This window comes from Erithacus rubecula (genome assembly GCF_903797595.1).
Source record: "Erithacus rubecula genome assembly, chromosome: 21".
In the NCBI taxonomy this organism is placed as follows: Eukaryota; Metazoa; Chordata; class Aves; order Passeriformes; family Muscicapidae; genus Erithacus; species Erithacus rubecula.
The window spans coordinates 4,279,019-4,303,005 of NC_136673.1; the positions used below are offsets into that span (position 1 = coordinate 4,279,019).

The following is a 23,987-nucleotide window of genomic DNA, read 5'->3' on the forward strand; positions in this document are numbered from 1 at the left end:
GACCAGCAGGCATTGATCAACACAGATTGTCCAAAGGAAATACTTTGACTAAAACTAAATGTTCCTTATGATATTCATTAACAGGAGAACAATTTGTATCCATACAATACAAAAGGATCTTGGATGTTGTTTTATCTGTAGTAAATTACTGAAATATGTATTAAAGAATCACAGAATGGTTTGGGTTGGAAGGCACCTTAAAGCTCATCCCATTTCAGCCCCTGCCATGGGCAGGGACACCTTCCACTACCTGAGATTGTTCCAAGCCTCATCCAGCCTGGCCTTGGACACCTCCAGGGCTCCAGGGGCAGCCACAGCTTCTCTGGAAAGGTTTCTTTCAGGAAACATTAGTTAGGAGGTAAAAATTCTCTGTGTATTTTAACTTGGAAGAAAAATCTATTTTATCTATTCACTTTTCAACAGCTCTTATAACCAAGTACTGTGGAAAGAACATGCATGCAATTAATATTTCACAATTTCTTTACAGTGTGTGGAGCTTTTTGTACAAGTGTGTTTGAGCCACTGTGGACTGATGTGATGAGCTCTGTGCACTGCCTGTCATGGAAACATGAGCCAAAAAGCACCTGGGGCTGCTGGCTGTTGATATTTTGTGTCATATTCCACAAATAATCCCCCAAACAGGATTGTTGTGAGTGTGAGATGGAGCCCTGTGTGACTGAGCACAGAGATTTGAAATCATTCCCATCCACTTTGGGGAAGATTGACTGGAACTCTGTATTTGGGAAGTGAAAAAGATGAATCTTTTTGGGGGCTCTGGGCCGTGTAGCAGTGTTGATCTGCTGTTTCCAAAACATGCACAGATCCAGAGCAGCAGACCCACAGTGAGTTTAGAATTACTTGGGACCACAGTTCTGTTGTACAAGAGCAAATTCCTGACTCTTTGATGTATGTTTGCCTTAAAGGTAATGTTTGTGTGACAACCATGCCATTAAAAGGTGGCAATTAATTAAAAGTTGTTCCACAGTCCCAACCATTAGAAGATGCCCTTGCAGCATTTAGAGCAGAACATTAATATTGCACTGTAGGGAATCCCTGTACTTTCAGTGAAAAATAAAGTCAAGGATGAAGATTTTAATTTGTAATTAAAGACTGCAAATACTAGTTTAGCTGCTTGTTTCTGTCTCAAAAAAAAAAAGTTAAAAAGAACACAAAGTACATGTGGTTGAACTAATTAAGACAGTGAAGAACAAGCTAGATAAGAGAGGAAATTTGTATGAACCTAATAAAGATATCAAAGCTTCTGCTAAAGCTGTGATTTTATAATAAGATTGCTTTAAACCCCCCCATTCCCTTTTTTTTTAGCTTTGCTATTTGGGGGATGGGGATTTGAGGCTGCTTTACTGCAGCAGACAATCAATCTGAAAAGAATAAATTAAAACTGCCTCTTGCCAAATTCAAAAATGTATTACAGCAATTGTTTCCATCTGCATTGGTGGCATATTCCCTTGTCAGAGATGAGGAGCAGGAAGAGCACAGCTGGAATAAGGTGAAATGAGAAGGTCTTGATATTTTGGTGGCTTTACCAGACCAGATTTATTGTATAATCTTATTGTGTAATGTGGTATAAGCCCATGTGAATGTATTAATTAATTACTTTATTTCTATATCTCTACAAAATAACCTTTGTCTATCTGAGAGGAAAACTCAACAGCTACACTGGGAGAGGGGGGATAAAAATGCTTCCAAATGGGACCCCCCTGTACCTTTGAGGAGAAGGAAGCTCTAGGTGAGTATCACAGTAAAAAACTGCACAAATGCAAATCTCACCTGGAAATAAAGACAATTAAAGCCCCCTATAGTTTCAGCAGTAACCCTACAGAGATTTGCAGTTTTCCCAAGTTGTGACCTGCACCATGGAGGTGTCCTGGAGCTCAGGGGCTGTTCCCATCCCTGGGACTGTGGTGGTGCCAGGCTCTGGCTGTGCTCCTGACCTTGTGCAGGGTCTGAGAGGATGCCTGACTGTCCTTTCTAACTGCACAGGAGAACTGCTTTCTTTACCTGCAGTTAAAAATAACTGTTATTACTTTTTAATTTCACTTTAGGGCATTCTCTGGGTATTTGTGTGTTTACAAGGATGGGTTAAATGAAAAAAGCTGGGGGTAGCAAATTCCAGCTGGTGACTTCATAGTTTTCTCCTCTAAATATAATCTTCACTTAAAATGATTTGAAGTATTTTGGTACACTTATTTTCTGGTCCCATTTTCCCAACACACAGTGGGGAAAAAATAAATAAAATGGAAGCACTAGAAGTTTCACTGGGTGAAGTGACTCAGTTTTCATCTCTTTATAGATGCTGCTCTACTGTTATTTCCATTCTCCATGGGTTAATTTTGGAAGGCACTTGCTCTGTGCTGTGTAGGTTTTACCTGCACAGGAGTAACACCATCATTTCAATTCCATTGATGTTACTCAGCAGTATGTGTATGTTATTGTGAAAATCAATGTATTAACAGTGTGATTCACATTGCTAATTGACATAGATACATTCACCTCATTATTTGTGTATTTACTTGATTGTAACCTTTGCATTGGTAACACAGGGAGTAAAACCTGGACAGGGAAGACCTTGTTAACATTGGAGACTTGAGTTTGGCTTTTTTTTTTTTTTGGTGGCTGCACACTGTGTCTTTGTTGTCTGTGAGTCATGGCCAGGGAAATCCTGTAGTAAGTCCTCTAATTTTAGCAACCAAAAGCACCTCCATGCAACAAGTTTTGCATTGAAATTAAATTCATGCTTTAGTGTTGCTCAGGATTGTTCTTTGAAACTCAGTTTTGGGAAAGAAAGTAAGAGTTTGGCACAGAGTTTGTGGTAAAGTAGTGAATCACTTATTTAACATTTGGTGAGCTCACCTGGAATGGAATGAAATGAAATAAAGATTGTATTCTGTGTATGATCATTATGTTCCACTGTTGCCTGTAATGCTTTGATTCCATCCCTCACAAAATGGGATTGTGGAATATTGTTCAGCCTTTCCATTCTGTGCCATGTGTGTTTAAAAGCACTTAAATATACAGAGACTCCCAAACAAGCTGATGAAGAGCAAATTACTCTTTTATTAAATTGTTCCATGCCTCAGTTTCCCCATGGGCATGGTGAGAATTTTATCACCTGGAAGCTGTGCAGGAATGCTGGGAGCAAGAAGGCATTAACCACAAAGCAGATGCCTAATTCAGGGAAAAAGTCTGGACATTTACCTTTGATCTTTCATTGTTCAAACCTGTGCAATATTTTTAAAAACCCAGAATCTGAGAAAGACACATTGTGAGAAATTAAGGAATGACCAGATAATTCCTGCTTGCAAGGTCTGATAGGAAACTCTCAGTATCCACTGCCAGCATTCCTTGTGATAAATGAGTGCTGATGTATTATCCTGTATCCTTTGTGTTCTTGCCTTTAGGTGCTCATTGCAGTGATGGAAGACAAAGTGCCAGCACATGAAATAATTCCACACAAGCCTGGCTGGAGCCTGTCAGTCTGTATCAAGCTGCCTAAACTTCTGTGGCCTCTAAATTGTTGAACTCTTTTGCTGATTGTTGTATGCAGTGTTTGGTATTAAAATCAAATTTGCTCTAGGAGTGGCAAAAAATACTCTACAGTTTTGATGTGTTTTAAGTCAGAATGTAATATCAGTGTCCAAAATAGCCTGTAAAGCTGAGCTGCCCTGAAGCCAAATCCCATTCTTTTCTACTTCCCTATTTCACATGCAGAGCCTTCTTTCATTTTGGCTTTTGCATTTTGACAGTTGCTCAGCAAAGATGATGCTTTGCTCATGACAGATTTGTGTGTGCCATGTAGACAGGTCTTAAAAAGAGCTGAGAGCCCACTTCTTGTGAACCCTGGAGAAGGATGGCTTGAGGGGGGTGGCTGATGGAAGAAAACAGATATTTTTGAAGAAACCACATGGAGTAATAATGTAGATTATAGTAGCCTGCTTTAAAATCCCACAGTAAGAAACTGAGTTAATTGAAAAGAGTGCTACAAGGAGGAGTGCTTGGCATTTAAAGTAATAGTTGCATAATTTTTTTTTTTTTAATTTGAAATTTGGCTTCAAAACAGTTTCTATGTTGATGCTTCCATGATCTTTTCTAGTTTGAAAGTTGCTCTTCATTTAGACAAAAGGTTCCTTCTTCAACAACCTGATTTTACAGCATAGTAGATGATAAGGAAGTTTAATGCCTCCTAATCTTAGGTATTCCTAAGGAAGGAAATGGATTTCCTGATGTGACAGAGCAATGGTGGCTCTTATAACCCTCTTGTAAAATGAACTTGTGGACAGAAAATGCCAGGTAGAACTATTTTAACATATGATTATGCTTCTAAAATGAAAATTTATTTTCAGAGCAAAGATAGCAACTTTAATACCACAGACAGAAAATCAATTACAATTTCTGCTAGTACAACTAAAATATTATCTGCTGGTACTAATTTCTTTTTGTTGTTCCACAATTGCTGTCTTCTCTCAGTTTTTTATGAAGTCATTGATAAGGATAAAGATTCTGATATTGAAGCCTGAGTGTTGGAATATCCTTCTTTCTGTCCTGCTCTTTTGCATCTCTCAGCAGTGCCATGAGTGAATCATCTATTTCTGTGTTTGTGTATTAAAGCCAGTTAATTTTTGGTGTTTTAGGCATCACCCTCCACCAAAAAGCATTTAATGCCAGTGAACAGTTTGCTTTTGCATTAATTGCTTTGTTAAAGTTTCAGTAAATAAAGGTCTACATTTTGCAAATCTCTCAAATAACTTCTGCTGAAATTCTCAAGATATCTTAAAATGCTGATGGGAAGGAGGTACACAGAGAACTTGGTCCTTAGATTTCAGGTTGTTTCAAATATTTCTTTATTTCTTAACTTGCTCTGGTTTGTTTTGGAGAGTTTCAAGGATGAAGTTGTTTTCTCTCACATAAGATTTCTCCACAGTTGACTCCTGTTGTTTTCAGATCCTAAATAAACAGTTCATTGCCATCTCCTGAGTGTGAAGGAGAGAATGTACTGAGAAAAGTTCAGCTCTGAGTGAGCAGAGCCTCTCCAGGTGCCAGGGAGCACTAACTGCTGTAACACTGGGTAATGTTTGTACACACATGTACTTGGGGTTTTTTTGTTGTTTTTTTTTTTTTTTAAACCCTTGAAAAGAACAAATTGAGAGATTTGTTTTGTTCCCATGTTTGTTTGTTTTTTTGCTGTTGCTGACTTCTCACCACTTGACTCAGCTGGTAGGATGGAGTACAGGACACCAGTCAGAGCAGGGAAGTTCTAAGTGTGGATATAATTTAATTTGTTTTGTTCTCAGTTAAGACTTCTTTTCCAGTTTTCCCATCATCCTTTTCAGAGTTTTTGTGCAACGTTTGTCTCATTGTGTCTTTTGCCAAATTACCAAAGGAGGCAAATATTTTGTCTCCTTTGTAAAAATGCCTATGAGGTGCTCTTAAGAATGTGCCATTAGATGAATACCAGTGTAGTTTATGTTTTGAATCTACAGGAAACTTGATGATTGCAATTAGGCAAAAAAGTGAAAATAATTAAATGGTGAAAGAAAAATCAAATACAGAAATGCACATCTGTGTACTAAGTAGTGAAAGTGAGCATGGATGAGGAACTCCCTTAAAACACCTGCAAATTCACTGATGTTTGGGAGTGCAACTGCAGGAAGATCTTTGGAGCCAATTGAGTAATATTTTATCTCTTTCTGTAGGGCATCAGTTTCTACTGGTTGACTCACAGTAGCTATGTGGGAGCTAATTAATCATATAATTTGCTGTCATGTTACTGGGTGAACCTGTATCCTGGTAGCAGCATGAATTTGAGATAATGGTTTCCTAATGATTGAAACAGCCCTAATAGCCCTGGCCCTCATGCTTGACTTCAACGTTCCTCTGGTGGCTTTTAGAAAAATCTTTGATATGAGGTTACCCTTAATGAACCTTCTGTCTGCTAATACAGGTAGTTTGCAGCTGTGTGGATCAATACAGCTGAGCCCCCTTCTCCTATTTATCCAGTGTGTTTTTAATTAAAGCAGCATATTAACAATAATGCATTGATATATAATGTACATGGATTCATTATCAATCTGTTCTGCAGGTTTTACTCTGTGATGAAAAAAAATTTGGATTGCTTTGTTGGGTTTTTCTAGTTTTTAATTGGGTATAGGTTTTCAGACCTTTTCCTAGGAAATTCTAGAGCTCTGTATTGGGTGGAATACTTCAGTAGGTTTACTCTGAGTTTTTAATTAGAAAATTATTGAACTCTTTCATAAGAAACCTTTAAGCTTGGACACTGTAACTATGTAAACAGCTATATCAAGAAAAGGAAAAATATGTACAGGGACTTTAAAACACAAAGAAAACAAAAGTAACCTTGCCTTAAAAGACACTGTCATTTATCTCCATATTTAAAATTTTGTGTATGTGCAGGGAATGTCTTCAGTCAGTGTAAAAATCTAATTAAATCTTCTCATGGCAGTGATTCAGAGCTGACCCTCTCTTCACTGGAGCATCTTATTAGAATAATAAACCACTCCCTGCTGAGAGCCACTGGCATTGACAGACAGGCCAGACACTGGGGCTGCTGATCAGGAAGGGTTCAGCAGGCTCGTGTTGTCTGCAGGGTCTGCAAGAAATGTTTTATTGGCCCTTCCCTTGGAGCATTTTGGAGATGTTTGGCAGAGTACAACCCCTGGCTTTTGACCAAGTGCAGACCCAGGGACAGGTGGATTATTTCATACCACTCAGTCACATTACAGTGGACAGGCTTTTTTGTTTTGTTTTGTTTTGTTTTAAAATAAAGGACTGTGACTGCCTAGACTGTCCTCTTTTGTTTTTTGTTTTTTGTTTTTTGTTTTTTGTTTTTTGTTTTTTTAATCTGTATCTGTTTGCTATTAGAAATTATCTGACAACTTGGAATTTCTTTACTGTGAATACCCAACTTGACATGCCTTAAAATAATTTACTCTTCACAGGTTTTGAGCTTGCTATTCATGAAGAGGATGGGGAAATGTATTAAGGAACTAAGCTAGGCAGTGTTAATGATAATATTTGTGCTTCCCTTGGGAGATCTTCATTCCCTGGGTTTCACTTGGGCACTTTTCTCTCTTAGTCTCCCTACATAAACAGAATCATATTATTTTTCAGTAGGCTGAGCTTTTCTCCCAGATTGCACCAGACATGGTAGTTTTGCAGGGTTTATTCTACTTTAGATATATTTAACATTAGTGCTAACTTAGATTTTATTTTTTGGGGGAAGCTCTGCAGGTGATGTCAAGTGATGCAGGTACAGGACTACACTGTGAATTTCTGTATTTCTTACTCTGGAATTTGGCTTTAATCCAGCTCTCAGCCCCATAAAAGACTTTAAACTCCAGCTCAGAGCCTCCAACATTTCAGAAGCCACAGTGAACTTAAAACCTGTGTGATCTCTGTTGGGGCTGCACATGATCCTTGTGTGAGTGGAAATAACAAATGAGAGGGAATCTGATTACCAGAGTGGGGAAATGGCCAGAAAGCTGCAGTGAATTTCTGCTGTCACTTTGCTGCCCTGTCTGGACTGTGCCCAGGAGTCACAGCCATGATGAGCCCTTTTCCTTTAACCAACTTTCTTGTTCAAGGAGTTTTTCTCAGAGAGTTCCCCCAAGGGAGTTCGCCCTCCTCCCCCACGGTGACTTTCAGCGGAAGCCACGCAATTAATTTCCATAAGCCCTATAAAAAATCTCAACCTAAGGAACAGCTTGTCATGCTGGAGGAAGAAGTGATGAAAGCATATTTTTTATAAAATAGTGTTTTGAAGGGCTTCTTTCTCCTAGATGTTTGTACTGGGAGAGTCTTGAGTTTCTAAATGCCTAATTGTACTTGTTATCTCCAGTTTTTCTACTGAAGTGTGAAGATGACCTTGAAGGAGTCTTTTGATAAACCTCTGAGTTGCAAGATAGATTTTTAGCTCTGTAGTATCACAGGCAGATCGAAGTACTTGGTCAAAACATAATTCTGAAGAGCTAAAAACCAGGACTAATTATGAAATTCCCTCAAGAAAGCTTTTAAGTAAGTGATCACAAAAGTTGAAATGGGTAAAAGCTTGTGTAATAAATTGCAGTGGGCTGTACAACATTTATATCTCATCTTCTCTGCTTTTTTTTCTTCACCTTTGCTTCCCTCTTAATTACAGAAGAACAAATTGATCTTAAGGATCCTTAAAGGCTGATATCAAGTATCCTAAGTACCCTTAGAACTAGTGATATTAAGATTTGCCTGTTTCTACCACAATTTATAATTTTAACAGTGCTCTAGATCTTGAAGTGGTTGATTTTTTTTGGAGTGGCTGTTTGAAGTCTATTGATGAGGTCTAAAATTTGAGACTTCACTTGCTAATTCTGTGTAATTTTAGTCCTGTGTATGAAATGGTCTGTTCTCTCTCCTATTTTGGTATATTAGCTATTCTCCAGAGGTTAGATCCCTAATCCTCCCTTCCTCCCAGCCTCTGGAATTTGTGATGCCTTCACTAAATTCTGGGAGTTGATGTGCCTAAGAGAAGTGATCACTGAGATCTCTTCCTGCCAGCAGTGCCTGTCATGGTCAAGCCCAGTGTGTGAAAAGGTCTGGGCACAGCATCCTGTGATTCCTGTTCATCAGTCACTGCACCCAAAGGTAAAATCTCACTGCTTCCATAAGTATAGAATAAATAATGGGTATCATGCATCATCTGTTGCTGTTCATAAAAGGAGGTAAGTACTGTAATTTCTGCTCTGTTGAGGGAGAAATAAAGCACAAAGAGAGTGAGAAGGCTTTGCTGCTGCAGTAAATCTTCAATAGCAGAGCTGAAAATAACATGTTATAAAATACTGAATTCTACCTTGAGAGGGCTGGACTCAGGTTCAGTGACAGTGTGGAGTAATTCATGGTGCCAGGGTCCCATCAGGTGGTCAGAGGAGCCAGGGAGACAGCCCCACTCCCTCCCCTGGGAGCAGCTGGGCAGGAAACCATCCCAGCCCATCACATTCCCTGGAAACAGGACTGAAGTTGAGACCTTTGAAACCTTTGTCAAAGCACTGTGTGGTGTTTGCTGAGATCAGCATTCCTCACTGCAGGACTGTGGGAGTGAGGAGAGGGGAGTTCACCTCCCACCACTGACCAACAGCCCCAGAGAGGCTGGGAGACATTATCCAGCTTTGGAACCCCATGTGTGTGTGCAAACACTGGGTTTTCCTTTTTAAAGGACTCTGGCTTGGAATTCTGGCACAGCACTTCTGTATGGAAATGTGTGCACATGAAAATTAAGGCTGATGTGTGGGGCACAAATTGCTTGAAAAGTTAGGAATAATTCAAGAACCATCTTTGTAAATAAACACTAATGTAGTAATTCTGATTCTTACCCAGACTCCTGAAAATTACTCCTCTTAGCATTTATTTTTGATAATAACTATTATTATTGTTGTGGTGCAACATCATGTTTCATGAAGTGGAAATATAAACAATGCATTTGTGCTGTGGAGTTTTGGTTCTGAATTATTTTACCACTGATGCTGAATAGTTAAGGGAGGACTGGTTTTCCTCCCAAGGTGTGTGTAAAGGAGTTAATGTTTTCTTTTTCATGAAGCACAGACCAGTGCAGGCTCAGGCAGGATCCTGGTGATGACTGTAAAGCAGATGCATGCTTGTTTTGTTAACCAGTTTTCACACATTCTAATATCCATATTCCTCTCATGATTACTGCTGTGAATTAAAGGCATTTTGAAAAGCATTCCACATAAGTACAAAGAAAGCTATTTTGATACTACTATGAAACAGCCCTGGGACTGCAGGGTCTCTATTTGTAACTTAAAGTTTTCCTGATTAAAGTTATGCTTTTTAAGGTGGTGCACTGGAATTCAGCATTATGAACAGATGTCTTTTTGCTGTCTTAAAAAACAAAGTGTGCACTGACAACGTGTGTTTTCAGAGTGTGTTACAGAGCTGTTTGTTCATATTTAATGTAAATGTGCAGATGTCCAGAGACTGATTCTGCAGCAGGTTTGCATTCCAGAAGCTTTCAGCAGGAGAAGCTGTGTTCATTTGTGCCATCACTGTCAGCTCAGACCTTTGAGGACATTCCAGGCAGGTCTGCACCACGTCACTTAGCAGTGGCACTGAAGAATTCTGAATTGTGTTTGCTGTATAAACAATGCTGCTGAAATAACAACATTTTACCATAAACCAATATTTTATTGTTGTAATGGAATGACCCCAGTGTGCAGCATTCCTGGCCCATGATGTGTAGTGCCAGCAGGAATTGTACTGGCACGCTGTGTGTGCAGCCACACAGGGAGTTGAATCATGAAACTGGTGTTGATTTAAACTAATTCTTCTTTTTTTTTTTCCAAGCCAGCTCAGTTGTGAGCTCCAGCTCCTCCAGCACAGCACAGCTGAGGGGGCTGAATGCTGTGCAGGAGGGGATGTGTCAGTGCCTTATGTCACTATTGCTGCTGAAGCCTGAAAATTGTTGAATCACAGCCTCAGATTTCTAAATGCCTTTATAAATCCAACCCTTAAACACTCTGTCTTGGCTTCTGGAGAACTGTCCAAATGATTCCACATGTGTCCTTAAGTGCTGTACCAGGTTTGGCCTTTTGTGAGTGAGAAGTGCAGATGGTGAGTGTTTGATACAGCTCTGTGTGCATATGCTTTTGCAGCAGACCACCCTGTGTTTATATGTAAACACTGCTAGACTATTTAGGCACATAACTTAATCTTTTGCATCCACTCAGTAAGTAATAAAGCTTAATTTCTCTATGACCAAAATAATATCCACAACAAAGTTGAAAAGCAGATTTGTAAGAATCAATGGAAGTCTGCCTTCTCTCAGGTTTGGATTTTTCAGTGCTTCCACTCCTCTGAAGGTGGAGTGGAGTTGGGCAAGAAATTTAGCAAATTTGTTCCTTAGTGCCTTTGTTCAAGGTGTCTTAGCAAGTCAATTCCTTGCAGCCCACACATGCTGTGGATTCTCCAGTGCTGAAACTCCCTCCTGCTCATTCTGTGCTTTAGCCCCAAGACTGAAGAACTGTGCACAACTCAGATTTGCTCCTTCTGCCCTCACCTCATCTCCTGGTATTTAGAAGTCAGTTAGTTATTTGAAAGAGCATTTTTCCTTTCTGATGTCTGATGAATAAAGATTTTACAGCAGGAACGGAGGCATTGCAGGAGTAGCAGAGACCAAGCAGTGTGCAGATGAGAAGGGAAGAGAAAGAGGAGCCAAGAGGATCCTGGCTGGAATCTTCCACCACGAGAAACTTGGAAATTGAGTGAGAAGAGAGAGGAAACTGCTGAAGCAGTTTGTTCAGAAAGGACAAGAGGACAGTGTTAACAACTGTATGAGAAAACAGCCTGGCAAGGAAACTCAAAGCTGGAGGAGAAGCTGCTCAAAACAAGAGCCAGGAAACCGTGAGCATTTTACAGAGGTTCTGCAGAAGTGAAAAGCAAAAACCTGTGTTAACAATAATAATAATAAAAAAAAGCCCAGCACAACCTGTGGAATTTGGGAGAGGAGGCAGAGACTTCCAGGATTGTTGTACAGGTGTCAGGGATGGTGCCAGCTGTCTAATTTAGTCCTGAGACATGAAGTGGCTTTCTCAGCGTGAGCGGTGCTGAATTTCTTCTCACGCTCTTCATTGCCTATCCAAGCAGGAAGTGTCATCTCACCAAAGCTGGCAGAGGTCACTGTTTTAATAACTGTTGTTAATTGATGCTTCTGAAAAGCCTTCTATCAACTCGAATTTGCTACCTGCAGAGACTTGCCCAGCAGGTAGCTGAATCAAATTTAAACTTAAATTCCATGGTGAATGAATCGCGCTAGAAGTGTGATTACCCTGTTAAAATATACTATTTCTTTTATTCAGCTGCCTGAAAACTATTAAATCTCTTTATAAGTCTATAATATTTTAAATTCTGCTGCTGTTAAAATCTTTATTGAGCCTTGGTTCTGCCAAAAATAGCTGTTTCTTGGGTCTTGGAATGAGTGCAGGCAAATACTGTCCTCCAGTGCCTCCATCAACCAACCCAACATGTGCAGCAGGGCCAGCTCATGCTTCTGAAATATCACACATGTGAAAAGAAATTATTAACTGGGTTGAAAATACTAACTGAAAGCCAAAAAAAAAAAAAAAAAAATTAAATCTGTCAGCAAGTAAATATGTGCTGGTAAGTGAGAGGATGTGTGGAGAGTTTCCCCTGTTGCTCTCCAGAATATCATGAATCCAGATTCAACAGAATTGTAGAGTTTATTTTTGTCTTATGTGTGGTATTTTCTGCTAAGTGTATAGGAAAAATTAACTTCTTTCATGTTACAAATGTGTATTTTTACCCCTTTTCTTTTTCTCTTCATCTTCCCAAGATCACTTAGCAAATTTTTTTTTCTTCCAAAAGGAAATTAATACCTATATTTCTAATTTTTAAGTTGTTGTATTGGGTGGAAAAAAATGAACAGCACACAAGTGAAACACTGTGTGGGATAAATGCTATTTAAGTCTTGTCTAAGCTGTTAAACATCACACTAACACTGGATTGCTGGATCTAATCCAGCAAAAATAAAAAAAATTAAAAAGAGAGGTCACATTAGAGAGCGAAGCCATCTGTCCAGTGTGGAATTGAAAGGCATTTATAATGAATTACTTTCCTATATTGCTGTCTTTTGGGGGGCCTTTATGTGAATCAAAGAGATGGTACAAGACCATTTATCTACAAAAATGGTTCCTGAATTATTTCTACATTGTCAACCTGATGTTTTAGCATGAAACTTCTCAGTGAGTGTTTTGCATTGATAATTAGGCCTTTCTAAACACTATTTTTTAACTGGCTTCAAAGGTGTCTTCTGCATGTCCCAGGCATTGTTTCTCTGATAGGGACTAAAGGATTTATGTGCACACTTATTGGCAAAATGGCAGAGAGATTTTTTCAACTAAAATCTTTATTACTTTATCTTAGTGTTGATTTTCTGCATGTTCATAACAACCCTTCATTTGAAGTGTAATATTTTGAATTAATTTTAGTCATTGCTGATGTTCATGAAGTAGATTTGTTTTGACTTTTGTAGTATTAATCTGGCATGTTTGTGGAAAAAAATAATTCTTCTGCATTAAAATAAAAATACTGATTTATAGTGTTGACAGCCTTTGAGAGCATCTGATGGACTGGCTGGCTCTGCACATTCAGATGCATGAATGATAATATTAGCATTTTTTAAGTAAAGATTTTGTATCTAAAATACAATTTTAATACCTCCTGAAAAATCATGAACCTGTGTCATGAAGAAAAGAAATTGAAAAAATGGAAGGGGGAAGTTAGTAGAAACCTGCTGATAAAGATGTTTTTAGAATCTCCCCCCAGACCAGTAAAATTACTTTGGAGAAATTGTTTTAGTAATTGATAAGGTTTAATGAGGTGAAGATCTGTTGGTTGAGTCTGTTGTTCTTTTCTGAGTAGGATTTTCAGGGATCTGGATTAGGAGGTACCTGTGGATCTGGATTAGGATCAGGTGTTAATGAAGTTACTTAAAGCATTTTTAAATAGAATGGGACTAAGGGTGTTGCAATGAGTTTTTAAATGTTTTTTGAGACTTAGGATAGTTCATAATATGAAATTCTGTCTATAAAGAGTTAAAACTCTGTGCTGTAAAATGGGGATTATTTGGTACAATCTTTTGTTATCTGACTTCAGACCTTTTTAAACCACCTTTGCATCCCAGGGAAGCAATGAGGAGTTTGTCTAGACACTCTTCAGCCTTTTGTAGGTGGAACAATACCTGTTCTAGGACATGAAATTTCAGCTTATATTTAATTCTGAGCATTCCATGAATTTCTTTTCCTTAAGATGGAAATAGGCCAAGTGTCTGAACAAATCTATTGCCATTTGCTTTTCTCCACTTTGCATTATTTCATCTGGGTTTGTAAATGCTCATTCCAACCATCATCTTTTGAATGTAGGAGAAAACTGAGACGTGCAAAGGACGTCAGAAGTGCTTGTTGGCAAAGTAAAATTAGACTTTTCTCCATCCTCAAGTGCTTTGCTTCTCTCAGACTGGGCAAGAGGTTCTGTAACATAAATAGGAAATATCATATTTTTGAGCTAAACCTGGACAGAGATGTGTAAATTTTGTAAGTGCTTATTTTGGCAGTAAATGTATGTATTTCAGTTCTACAAAATAAGTTCCAGACAGCAGTTTTTTCTCTGACCTTCTTTCCAGACAGCCTCAGGAGTGTACTTTATGTCTTTTTTATCATGTGTTCCTCAGTTTTCTCTGAAGTCATCACCAGTTACACTTTTACATTCCTTTGCTGCATCTGATTTCTCATGTCCATTCCTTCACAAGATGTTTTTACCAGATGTCTTCTCAGAAGGGTAAATCTATAGAAGAATTTTGCCATAGATTAGGTTGTTTGTCATTTTGTATTTGAGGCCACAAATGCAAATGTGGTTAATGCAAATCAGAAGATTTCTGGTTTGCTGCATGTGTGATTTCATTTAAAGGGAAGATTTCACAACCCTGTGAATTTCCTGTTCTGCCTTACACAGCTCACATGGTACAAGGTGACAGTTGGGTTTGAGTCAGATTTTAAGCCTCATGGTCAAGACAAGTTTTACCTTTAAAAATAATCATATTTAAGAAAAACTTCAAAGGATTGATTACTTCCAACCAGCCTGGATCCCATTTTTAAAGGATGAGTGTAAATGTCCACTGGGATTTTCAGAAGGACATAAACAGATTAAGTGCCCTCATCCAGCTGTTGTCCACATGATTTAAAATTACTTGAATTTTTCTTCCTTAATGCATTGACTATACCAGGGTTCTTGTTTTCTGCAACTTCTCATTTTGTTTGTTTTAGCTTCTTCTTGCCTAAAGCTTGGCAAATTGGAAAACTTAATCTATGCAAAAATCTGCATCGTGACACGTTCAGAACCACAGAATCTCTCCTTGCCTGTGCCACAGCCAGTCCTCCCTGGTCCCCCACAAGCAAGAGATTAATTTATTTACAGAGCCTGGAGTAATGACATTTATGAAACAGCATAAACTCTCCTGCTGTATGAAATCAGTCTGGGGTTCAGCAGTGTTGGAAATGTTGGGTTCCTGCTGTCCATGTGGGGTTTATTCCTCCTGGAGCAGTGGCTGATGTGCCTCCTCCTCCTTCCCAGTGCTGAGGAAGTTCTTGGCTTCTGGATGTTTTTGGCTTTGCTTATCAGCAGCAAGTGTTAATGAGTCATTGCAGTGAATGGGGGAACTTTCTTCTGCACTTCTAAATGCAGATTAAGGTTTTTGTGCAAAATTGTCATAACTCGTTTCATTCCTTGGTTACTTTTAAAAGCTGACTTTACCAGCTGAGGAGGTGTAGCTTTCCTGATTTGATTTTATTTTCTCTGATTGTTTTAATGCTTTGCAAAGTAGCAGTTGGAGCATAACACCCTATTGTTCAGGAGATTTTAGCACTCACATTAGAACTGAATTACTTTGAAAAGCAAGAATTCAACATTTTTTGCCTTTGTTTAAGCAGATTAAAGGGAAATAATTAGGGGTTTTTTTGGTTTGTGGGGGGTTTTTTTTGTTGGTTTTTTTTTTTTTTTTGTTTTTTTTTTTGTTTTTTTTTTGAGTTTTCCTGTTAATCTAACTCAGGCAACCAATTTTCCCAAAGTCTTTTTTTTTTTTTTTTTCAGAGCACATATATGGATTAGCATGAAAGCAGTTTTATTTACAAATTCATTCATGGACCTGATCGAGTTGCAGAGTGTGTAAATGGGGACAGATCAGTGCACAGATGATATAAACTGTCCTGGAAATTCTGCTAAAGCAAATACTTGGATTTTAGTGTGTCCAGAGGTGTGGCTGAAGTGGCATGTCCATGCCTTGGGGAAACAAGGTCTCTGTAAGGCTGTTTTTGTGTTAATGGGGATCAGCTCTTAATTTGATCCCAGGGAACAGGACAAGGGTGTGCCAGCTCACCTTGGCCTGCAGAAACAGGGATTATACCCAGCAGAAAGGATCTTGTTTTACCTTTTTTGTTTTTGATTGCTCCAGAGAAACATCTGGAATTTACCAGGCAATTTCAGAGTCACCAGCGCATGAAATAAATTGGAAAGATTCAGGGAAAAAAAAAAAAAACACCCCTAAGAATCATCCAAAGACTTTGATAAAACCTTTATCTGTTAAGTTTATCAAAGAGAGAGTAAGGACATGACAGCCTGTGAATTCCTACACTGGAAGAGTAATTTTAATTGTATGTCCTTCAACCCTCCTGAGGAGCAAGTACAGAAATACAGTGGCAGGAGTTTGAGGCTGACAGATTGGAATAAAATTTAAGTGGGTGCATGTTTTTGAGGGCAGAGTAATTGATTTTCAAAGCAGCTTGCAGAGGGCATTACTTTGTTTCCTATTATCAATAACTTTTTTAATTATTGCTTGCATGTAGTTTCGAAAGAGACGCAGTTAACAGAGAGAAATTGATTCAGGAAAAGTCCCATAAACAGGGTTAAATTAAAAGGATAATTTCTAAACAGGATAAATATTTTTTAAAAGCATGGTTTTGATGATGTGAGTGTGTGAGAGAGCCCCAGTGCTAATGCTGCTGTTGGGTTTGCTTGGCAGGTACGTTGATGATGTGATCAATCGCATCGACAGGATGTTCCCTGAAATGTCCATCCAGCTCTCCCGGCCAAATGGAACCTCTGCAATGCTTCTGGTAAGTTGGATCATTTCATCCCTTGAGCTGATTTTCTCCAGAGGTTCCAAAAATGTTCCTTATTAAAGAATTTTTTTTCCCCAGAAACATATCATTCTTCATTTGCCACAGCAATGCAGCATCTTTCTTGCTCTTAGGCAAATAAGTGATAAAAATAATTGCCCCTTTAAACAGGAGATCTATTGCTTCATTGTTAAATGTGATTGTAGAAATATGAGCACAAACTCAAATATTCATTGTGGTTTTCGGCAGACTTGGCAATGAGTGTATCTTAATCATGATAATTAAGAAGGAAGAGAATGTTGTGAAGAAGAAAAGAAGAAGGAAACCAATATGATTTAAATTTGTTCACATTGCTCTTGGGTCAGTGAATTTCTGTTATAAGATGGAGTTAAGAATTTGCCTTTGAAGTAAATGAGCAGTAAAGGCTGGATTTGAGATAAACAAGTCCAATACATTCGACTTACTTCTGCCTGACCAAGCAAGATTTCATTGCAGAGGAACCTATTGTTCACATCCATTTTTACAGGCAGCTGTTGTGCTTACAGCAAAAGATGTGTTCAAACTTCTAAGACAGCAAAGTGGAAGAAGAGTCCATGGTGTGGCAGCTGGATACTGATTTCCTTCTAGGGAAAGGCAGAAGTCACATATTTTGCCAAATTTTAAATAAAACTAGAAAATACACCACATACACAGCTGAAGAACTGAGGCCAGTTCAGCCTTTTCCATCTCACATTTCTCATGGAATTTTCCAATCAGCTATTGCTGTGATTATTTTAAATTTTTAAGTATTTTAGTTGTATTTAGTTTTAATTAATCAACTGTCTAACATGTCATTATTAACTTTCTTTGAACAGCCACAAATTCGCAAGAGATTAACTGAGTCAGAGGTTAAAATAAACAGCTGGCATTAAAACATTTAATCTGCAATTGTTGGATTCACCAAGTGGAACAGTATATTCCAGAAAAGAATGGAGTTCATCAGTGCACTCTTAAGAAGTTATAAGTCTTAGAAGTTTTTGCATTTCCTCTTAAGCTGACTGTTTATCTATTTTGCTGTAGAAAAATGTCTGGTTTTGTTTCCTTGCTTTGAAACACTTTCCATTCTCTTGGAGCCCTTCTTTGCATACTGAATTACCTTCCACTTTTGGTGGGTGTTTGAGGTGCTCAGGAAATAGATGATGTTTTTCAAGACTCAGGCACAAATAGGAAATAAGGTAAATTATCTTGGATGTGACTGCCAAGGAACAAGGTTGGTGGTGACTAAAGGAAATGCCTCTCCCCAGCAGCAGTAACAGAGTGAATTCCATGTGGCAGTTCCTCTAAATCAAGGACATTTTTGTTCTTACAAGATCCCAGCCCCATGTTGAACCAATGGTGTGCGTATTTTCCTTGGATCAGAGATCAAAAAGATTGTTTTTCAAGTATTTTTGTGTGTGATTGTGTGATGGGTTTATCATTTTTTCTTTTAGCCAGGTTTTCCCTCTTCCCCATCTGTCTCAGTTGGTGTTGCCAATATGGCACTTTCCATCTGGCCCTGACTGCTACAAAAGCTTTTGCTGTTTTCAGCCACAGATCATTCAGTGAAAAAGGTGCTGCAGGATGGGCAGTGTGAAGAGCACCTCCCCCAGAAGGAGGGAGGTTTCTTCAGCACTTGTGATTTCTCACTCTGAACTTAGCCCAAGTTACATCTGGAGCTGCTCCCCTGCACCAGTGTGCTTTACCTCATTGCCAGATAATGCTCATTTTATTTCAAAATATTTCACAGCCATACTGTTTGCCTAGAGTTAATTAACTAACTATAATCTCAACCATGCTCATCCTTGGACTGTTCATAGCACACCTGGTGTCTTAGGAAGGTCCTTGATATGAAGATCCAGTTTTTATAACATCTTTAAACACAATCATTCCATCCACCAGAGAAAACCCATGCATTCATTCATCTTCAAAGGCACTGGTAGGCACTGTACATATCTTAAAAATGTGTAAATAATTGGAGGGAGATGAAGGAGAAGGGAAAGGTTTGGGAAACTCTCTGAGACTCAAGAAACACTGGGCCTTTGCCAAATAAATTATCTTCATGAAAAAGACCCAAGACAGAAAGTTTCAGCCCCAGACTCTACAACTTCATGTGCACATGAAAATCTGTTTATGTCCTGCACTGTAGAGGTGGGACTTGCACCAGGATTCATCATGGTGGTTCAAGATGTCATTTTCTTCAAAAAGAACAAGGAGCTGCTGGAGAGGGTCCTGTGAAGGGCACTGAGAGAATTCAGGGCTGGAGCATCTCTCTGATGAGGAGACACTGCAGGAGCTGGGCTGGGTTAGTCCAGAGAAGGGAAGGCTCAGAGGGATCTTGTGGGAAATAGAAAAGGTACAAGACTCCCAGAAAGCTGTGGGAAAGCAAATCTCGGAGTGAAGAAATGAAGAAAGCTGGGGATGCATGGCCAGGAAACAATGGAGCTGTGTTATTCCAGCTGTTGTCTCAGTAAACTGTAATGAAGAGTGAGTAATTTTAATTCAACCAAAACCAACAATAGCTATTGCCTTTGCTTTACCAGTGACTGCAACCAACCAACATAATCACCTAGGGACTCCACTTTTAACTAAGCAAAGTTCCAGCTATCAACAGAGAACCACTGCAAAGATATCACTGGAAATTTTTACTCCAAGGAATGAAGAACTCCCCAACTATTTGCCAATATTTTGTTGCACAAACTTTATCCCCAGCTCAACAGGATCTCAGCAATCCATGTAAATATCTCCAGGAGGTGTCCAGTCAGTGCCAAACTCTCTTCAGTGGTGCCCAGTGACAGGAGAAGGAGTAACAGCCATAAACTAAAAGAAATCACAGAAAGTTTCACTTTGGCATGAGGAAGAACCCTGAGATGAGCTCCCTTGGTTAGGGCATGGTGCCAGTAATGCCAGATTTGTGGGTTTGATCCCTTTATGGATCATTCACCTAAGAGTTGGACCCAGTGATCCTGCTGGGTCCCTTCCAACTGAGAATATTCTGTGATAAACTTCTTTCCATGGAGGGTGGCAGAGCTCTGGAACAGGTGCTCAGGGAGACATTCCAAACCCACCTGGACATGTTCCTGTGTCACCTGCTCCAGGTGACCCTGCCCTGGGCAGGGGATTGGATGGGTTGATCTCCAGAAATCCCTTCCAACCCCAACAATTGTGGAATTCTGTAATAATTAGGAGCTGTGTGAGCCTGTTGGTCCAGCTCTGCTGCTGAGTAACCCTGGTGCTCATCTGGGCTCTCCCTGATCAGAAGCTGCAAACTTCAGTGAGAAGAATGAACTGCTGCCTCCAGACAATGAGAAGGTTTTTTATGTCCAGATTTATACACAGCAATTGTACCTCATTAGTCTGGATTTATGCTACACAGGCCAAACACATAAATAATTGAAACCTTTCAGAGCTGTGTGAGATCCTAGGCTGATTTTAAAAGCAGTTGATTGTGGCATTTCAAGGTGCTGTTTAATCCCATTCTTCAGCAGTGATTTTTCAATTAATCTTTTAATAGCACTATGTATAAAATAGACTAAACATAGAATTATATCAGCTCTAATAACTGTGTTATGTGAAATTAATTTCTAGCAGCAGCACAGGGAACTGTGGACTCCTTAAGGTTTTTGTGAGATTTTGTTGGTTAAATGCCAGGCATTGTAAATAGATAAATCTTATCTTGTATATTTGGATAACATTAACAAATTTTTAATGAATGAAAATACCTAGATTTTGTTTTCCTTGAATGATTAGTTGTATTCCTAGATACATTATGTTTCAGGCTAAATATAATCAAATTATTTTGTGATTGTTTCACATACCTTGTTTCCATTATCAAAATTCAGAATATTTTTGTGTGAAACAAATCCTGTGTACAATTTATTCAGTTAATAACAGAAATATTTTAGAAGACAGTAAACTTTAGCCCTGCTTTTCCAGCTGAGAAATATGAGTTCCTTAGCATCATTTAGCCAGTCCTACTCTATGAAGAAGCTTATCTACATCTGGGAGCTACTTTGTCTTTTATTTATTTTTATCCCCAATATTTGTAAAGAAGTAGTACAGAAATTACAAGCACTAGGTAAATATTTTTGCAGAAAATTGAACTTTTTTATGTAATTTCTGTTACTAAAGCATAATGATATATAACCTGAAAAACTGAATTGTTTCTGCCAAACTCAGGTGAGAAATCCTGATTTTTTTCCTTTCCAGGTTATCTTCCAAATTTTTGCTTTTAAATTAATTTTTATAAATTTATACTGCTGCCTAGATTCTTAATAGACCTATCATATAAAAATATGAAGCAGGTTTTTATAGAGTTTTATTCCCTCTCCTTAAAACCAACCACATTTGCATTTGATCTTTCAGATCTTGTTCCCAGCATTTGCAGCAGTCTGATTGTGTGGCAGTGGGTTGGATTAATTGCAAATAGTCCAGACATCTGTTCCCTGGAACTGAATAATTCCTGGTGTCTCATTGTTGTTTATTAGTGTTTTACATAAAACCAGTATTATTTTTGTGGGGGGAAAATGGATGCTGAAATTTATTATTTGAAGGCACCAAACTGATTTCTGTGCCTGAGACCCTGATGGTGGAGAACTGGGAGGAGTGGGGAGGAATTTGCAAAGTGATTTGAAGTCTGTATTGATTAGAAACAATTCAGTGCTGTTATTTCCAAAACAATTCCTTATTTTCAAAGTTCTTTGTGTCCCTTCTTCCCTGTGGGGTGGTTTATCAGGAATTCAGTGCTCAGCAGGTTCATGGCAGGGATGCAGCTCTGGTGCTCATGTTTGGTGGCTTGGGCACCTGATTTTTAGGCTGTAGGATGAATATTCATTTAGGGATTTACTGCCTTGGAGGCAGAAGCTTGGTTTTGGTGTTTGAGGGAACTCCTGGGATGTTTCAGGATCTGCTGTGAGCTGGAGGAATCACTCCTGAACTCACAGTGGGACTCAGGACTGCAGTGGCTTCACAGTTTGTGCCTTGAGATAGAGAACCAGCATTTTAAAAGCATTAAAATCAGCATTTAAAGGGCATTAAATCAGTGTTTGAGGTGACATGGGCAGGGGAAGAATGTCTTGAATTAACATGAGCAGGGGTTGGCAAGTAAATTGGAAAGTATTCTGTGCTTGTCTAATGAAGAATGAGGAAGATGAGGAAGAGTCTTTTCCATTGGGAAAGGGGAACAAGAGCAAAGGAGAGAAAAACTTGTGAGAAATGTCCTCAGCTTTGCTCCCTCCACAGGGTGACTGTGCCCAAAGCTCTCAGGTGTGTGTTGATATTCCCATAGATTTATGTTGTGGAAGATCAGACATCATTTTCATCCTTATAAAATTCCTGGTGTGCTCTAATTTAGAAAGGAAAAAAAAAAAAGACAAAATCTGTTTCATCTTCTGTAGCAGTGCTGGACTGGTGTGACCCTTCCCTAAGTGTGACTGGCCACTGGCAAAATCTGTCCTTGAACCTTTGAACAATATTCCTGTGCCAGTTTTTTGGCCTTATTAAAAAAATATGGAATGTTACCTAGGGAGAAGAACCAGCTCATCCTTAATATGGTGGGAGCATTTAAAGTCCTTCATTTATGTTGACTTTTTATCAGGCACTATTGCAATTAGGTTAGACTAATGAAAGGTAAATTCCAGCCCTTGCATAAAAAAAGAAATCCTTGTAAAGAACCTAATTAGTATGTTTGTTTATTTAGACTCTAATGGCTTAATTGCATCTTATCTTGCTATTTACAAATAGGCATCATTAAAGAATAATGAGCATGAGAGGGAAAATGCAGCCATACCAGCAGCAGATGAGACATAAAAAATAAGGGGAAAAATCTAATTGAAAGTCTGTGTGTTGTTTTTTGGGTTTTTTAAACTTTATTTTTAATGCAAAACCTTTTCCTTTTCTTTCCCCAGCACATATAAATATGATTTCCATGCATTGTACTGATTAGTAAGAAGGATCTGTGAGTGGGAGGCTGAGCTTATGGCTGGTTCCATGGCAAGGAGCAGGTGTCTGGCCTTTTGCTGGAAATCTGTAGCTTGGTTACATCTCTGGTTGGATGTTCCCTTATTTCTGAGGTGAATAAAAACCACACACACACTTGTGCTCCTTTTTATAGAAGCAGGGAGGTGCCCATGTTAACTGAAAATAATGTTTTCTTTCTTTTAGCTCTGCATTGCAGAGCATCTGCAGCTCAAATCAGCAGCAAATTCCCTGGAATGCTGAGGGGAAATCTGCAGCTTTGGGAATTTTTCATTTCACAAAGTGTGGGAGCTTAATATTGTTCCTGATATGAAACTTAAATAAATTTTAAGAAAGGATATTTGTTAATGTGTTGTTTAAATGGTTCATAAAAGGGCTTTTCACTTGATAATAGTTTCAGTGAGGAGACAAAATTAAAGGGGGGATATCAAACTGTTTCCTCCAGGCAGAGTTCTGGCATGGTAAATGAATTTTGATCCTTTTTATTTTGTAAACTCATGTGGACCCTGATTCTGACTTTCTTGGGAAGGTACTTTCTTCTTTTCTGGTTATAATTGGTGTTAAATGGGAACTTTTTTTTAGCAGTCTTACAGGAAATTATCTAAGTCATTCTCCCTGATTATTCTGTTTCCCCCTCTCCCTTTCTTGGCATACTGTGTCTGTCAGATGCTCCTTGAGATTTATCTTGGTGATAGACAAAATATTTTTAAAACTGGGATATTTCAAGAAGATTTTTATTTTATATGTCTTTGTCAGAAAAGCTGCATAATATTGCAGATTTCAATCAGCTGCCTGTCCTACCTTCTTCTGGGGCTTGCCATTTTAGGAAGCAGGGGATTTATGAATAACTTAACTGTCTGAATTTAGTATACTTTAGTTAAAAGGAAGTTAGAAGTACATTGTTATTACACAGCCCAAAACAGAAGCTACAGAAGTATTTAACTTGCAACTGTTCCATTTTCAGCTCACAGAACTGTGGGGCATATTTTTTCATTCATATTAATTGAATTTTAAAGTGACCTTGTACATGTATTGATTTGAATTAAAATTTTCTACATCAAGGACGAGTTGGCATATATCCTTCAGGCTAAATATTAAAAAGCCAAGTGCTGTCTTAACAGGATATCGACAGGAGAAGTTGAAATTTAATAGGAAAACTTGGCTTAGAAAGGAAATTGTTGCCATTTTGTCACAATTGAAAGGTGTCTTTTCTGAGCCAGGGAAGGAATTTCTCTCAGTTGGTACCTATGGAAAAGCAGGGACATTTCAGTGCCCATTAAATAGGAACCA

The 23,987-nt window shown here is 38.6% G+C and overlaps 2 protein-coding genes across 2 annotated transcripts in view; one reads left to right on the top strand and one right to left on the bottom strand.

The window, feature by feature from the left end:
- The window catches only part of PRRT1B (proline rich transmembrane protein 1B), a 424,933-nt gene that overhangs the window by 262,234 nt on the left and 138,712 nt on the right, over positions 1 to 23,987 (bottom strand). The window lies entirely within an intron of this gene.
- The window catches only part of MED27 (mediator complex subunit 27), an 82,543-nt gene that overhangs the window by 39,234 nt on the left and 19,322 nt on the right, over positions 1 to 23,987 (top strand). The window contains exon 4 of the mRNA XM_079324638.1: positions 16,610 to 16,703. Within this exon, the coding sequence (XP_079180764.1) occupies positions 16,610 to 16,703 (94 nt within the window). The remainder of the gene's footprint in view (positions 1 to 16,609; positions 16,704 to 23,987) is intronic.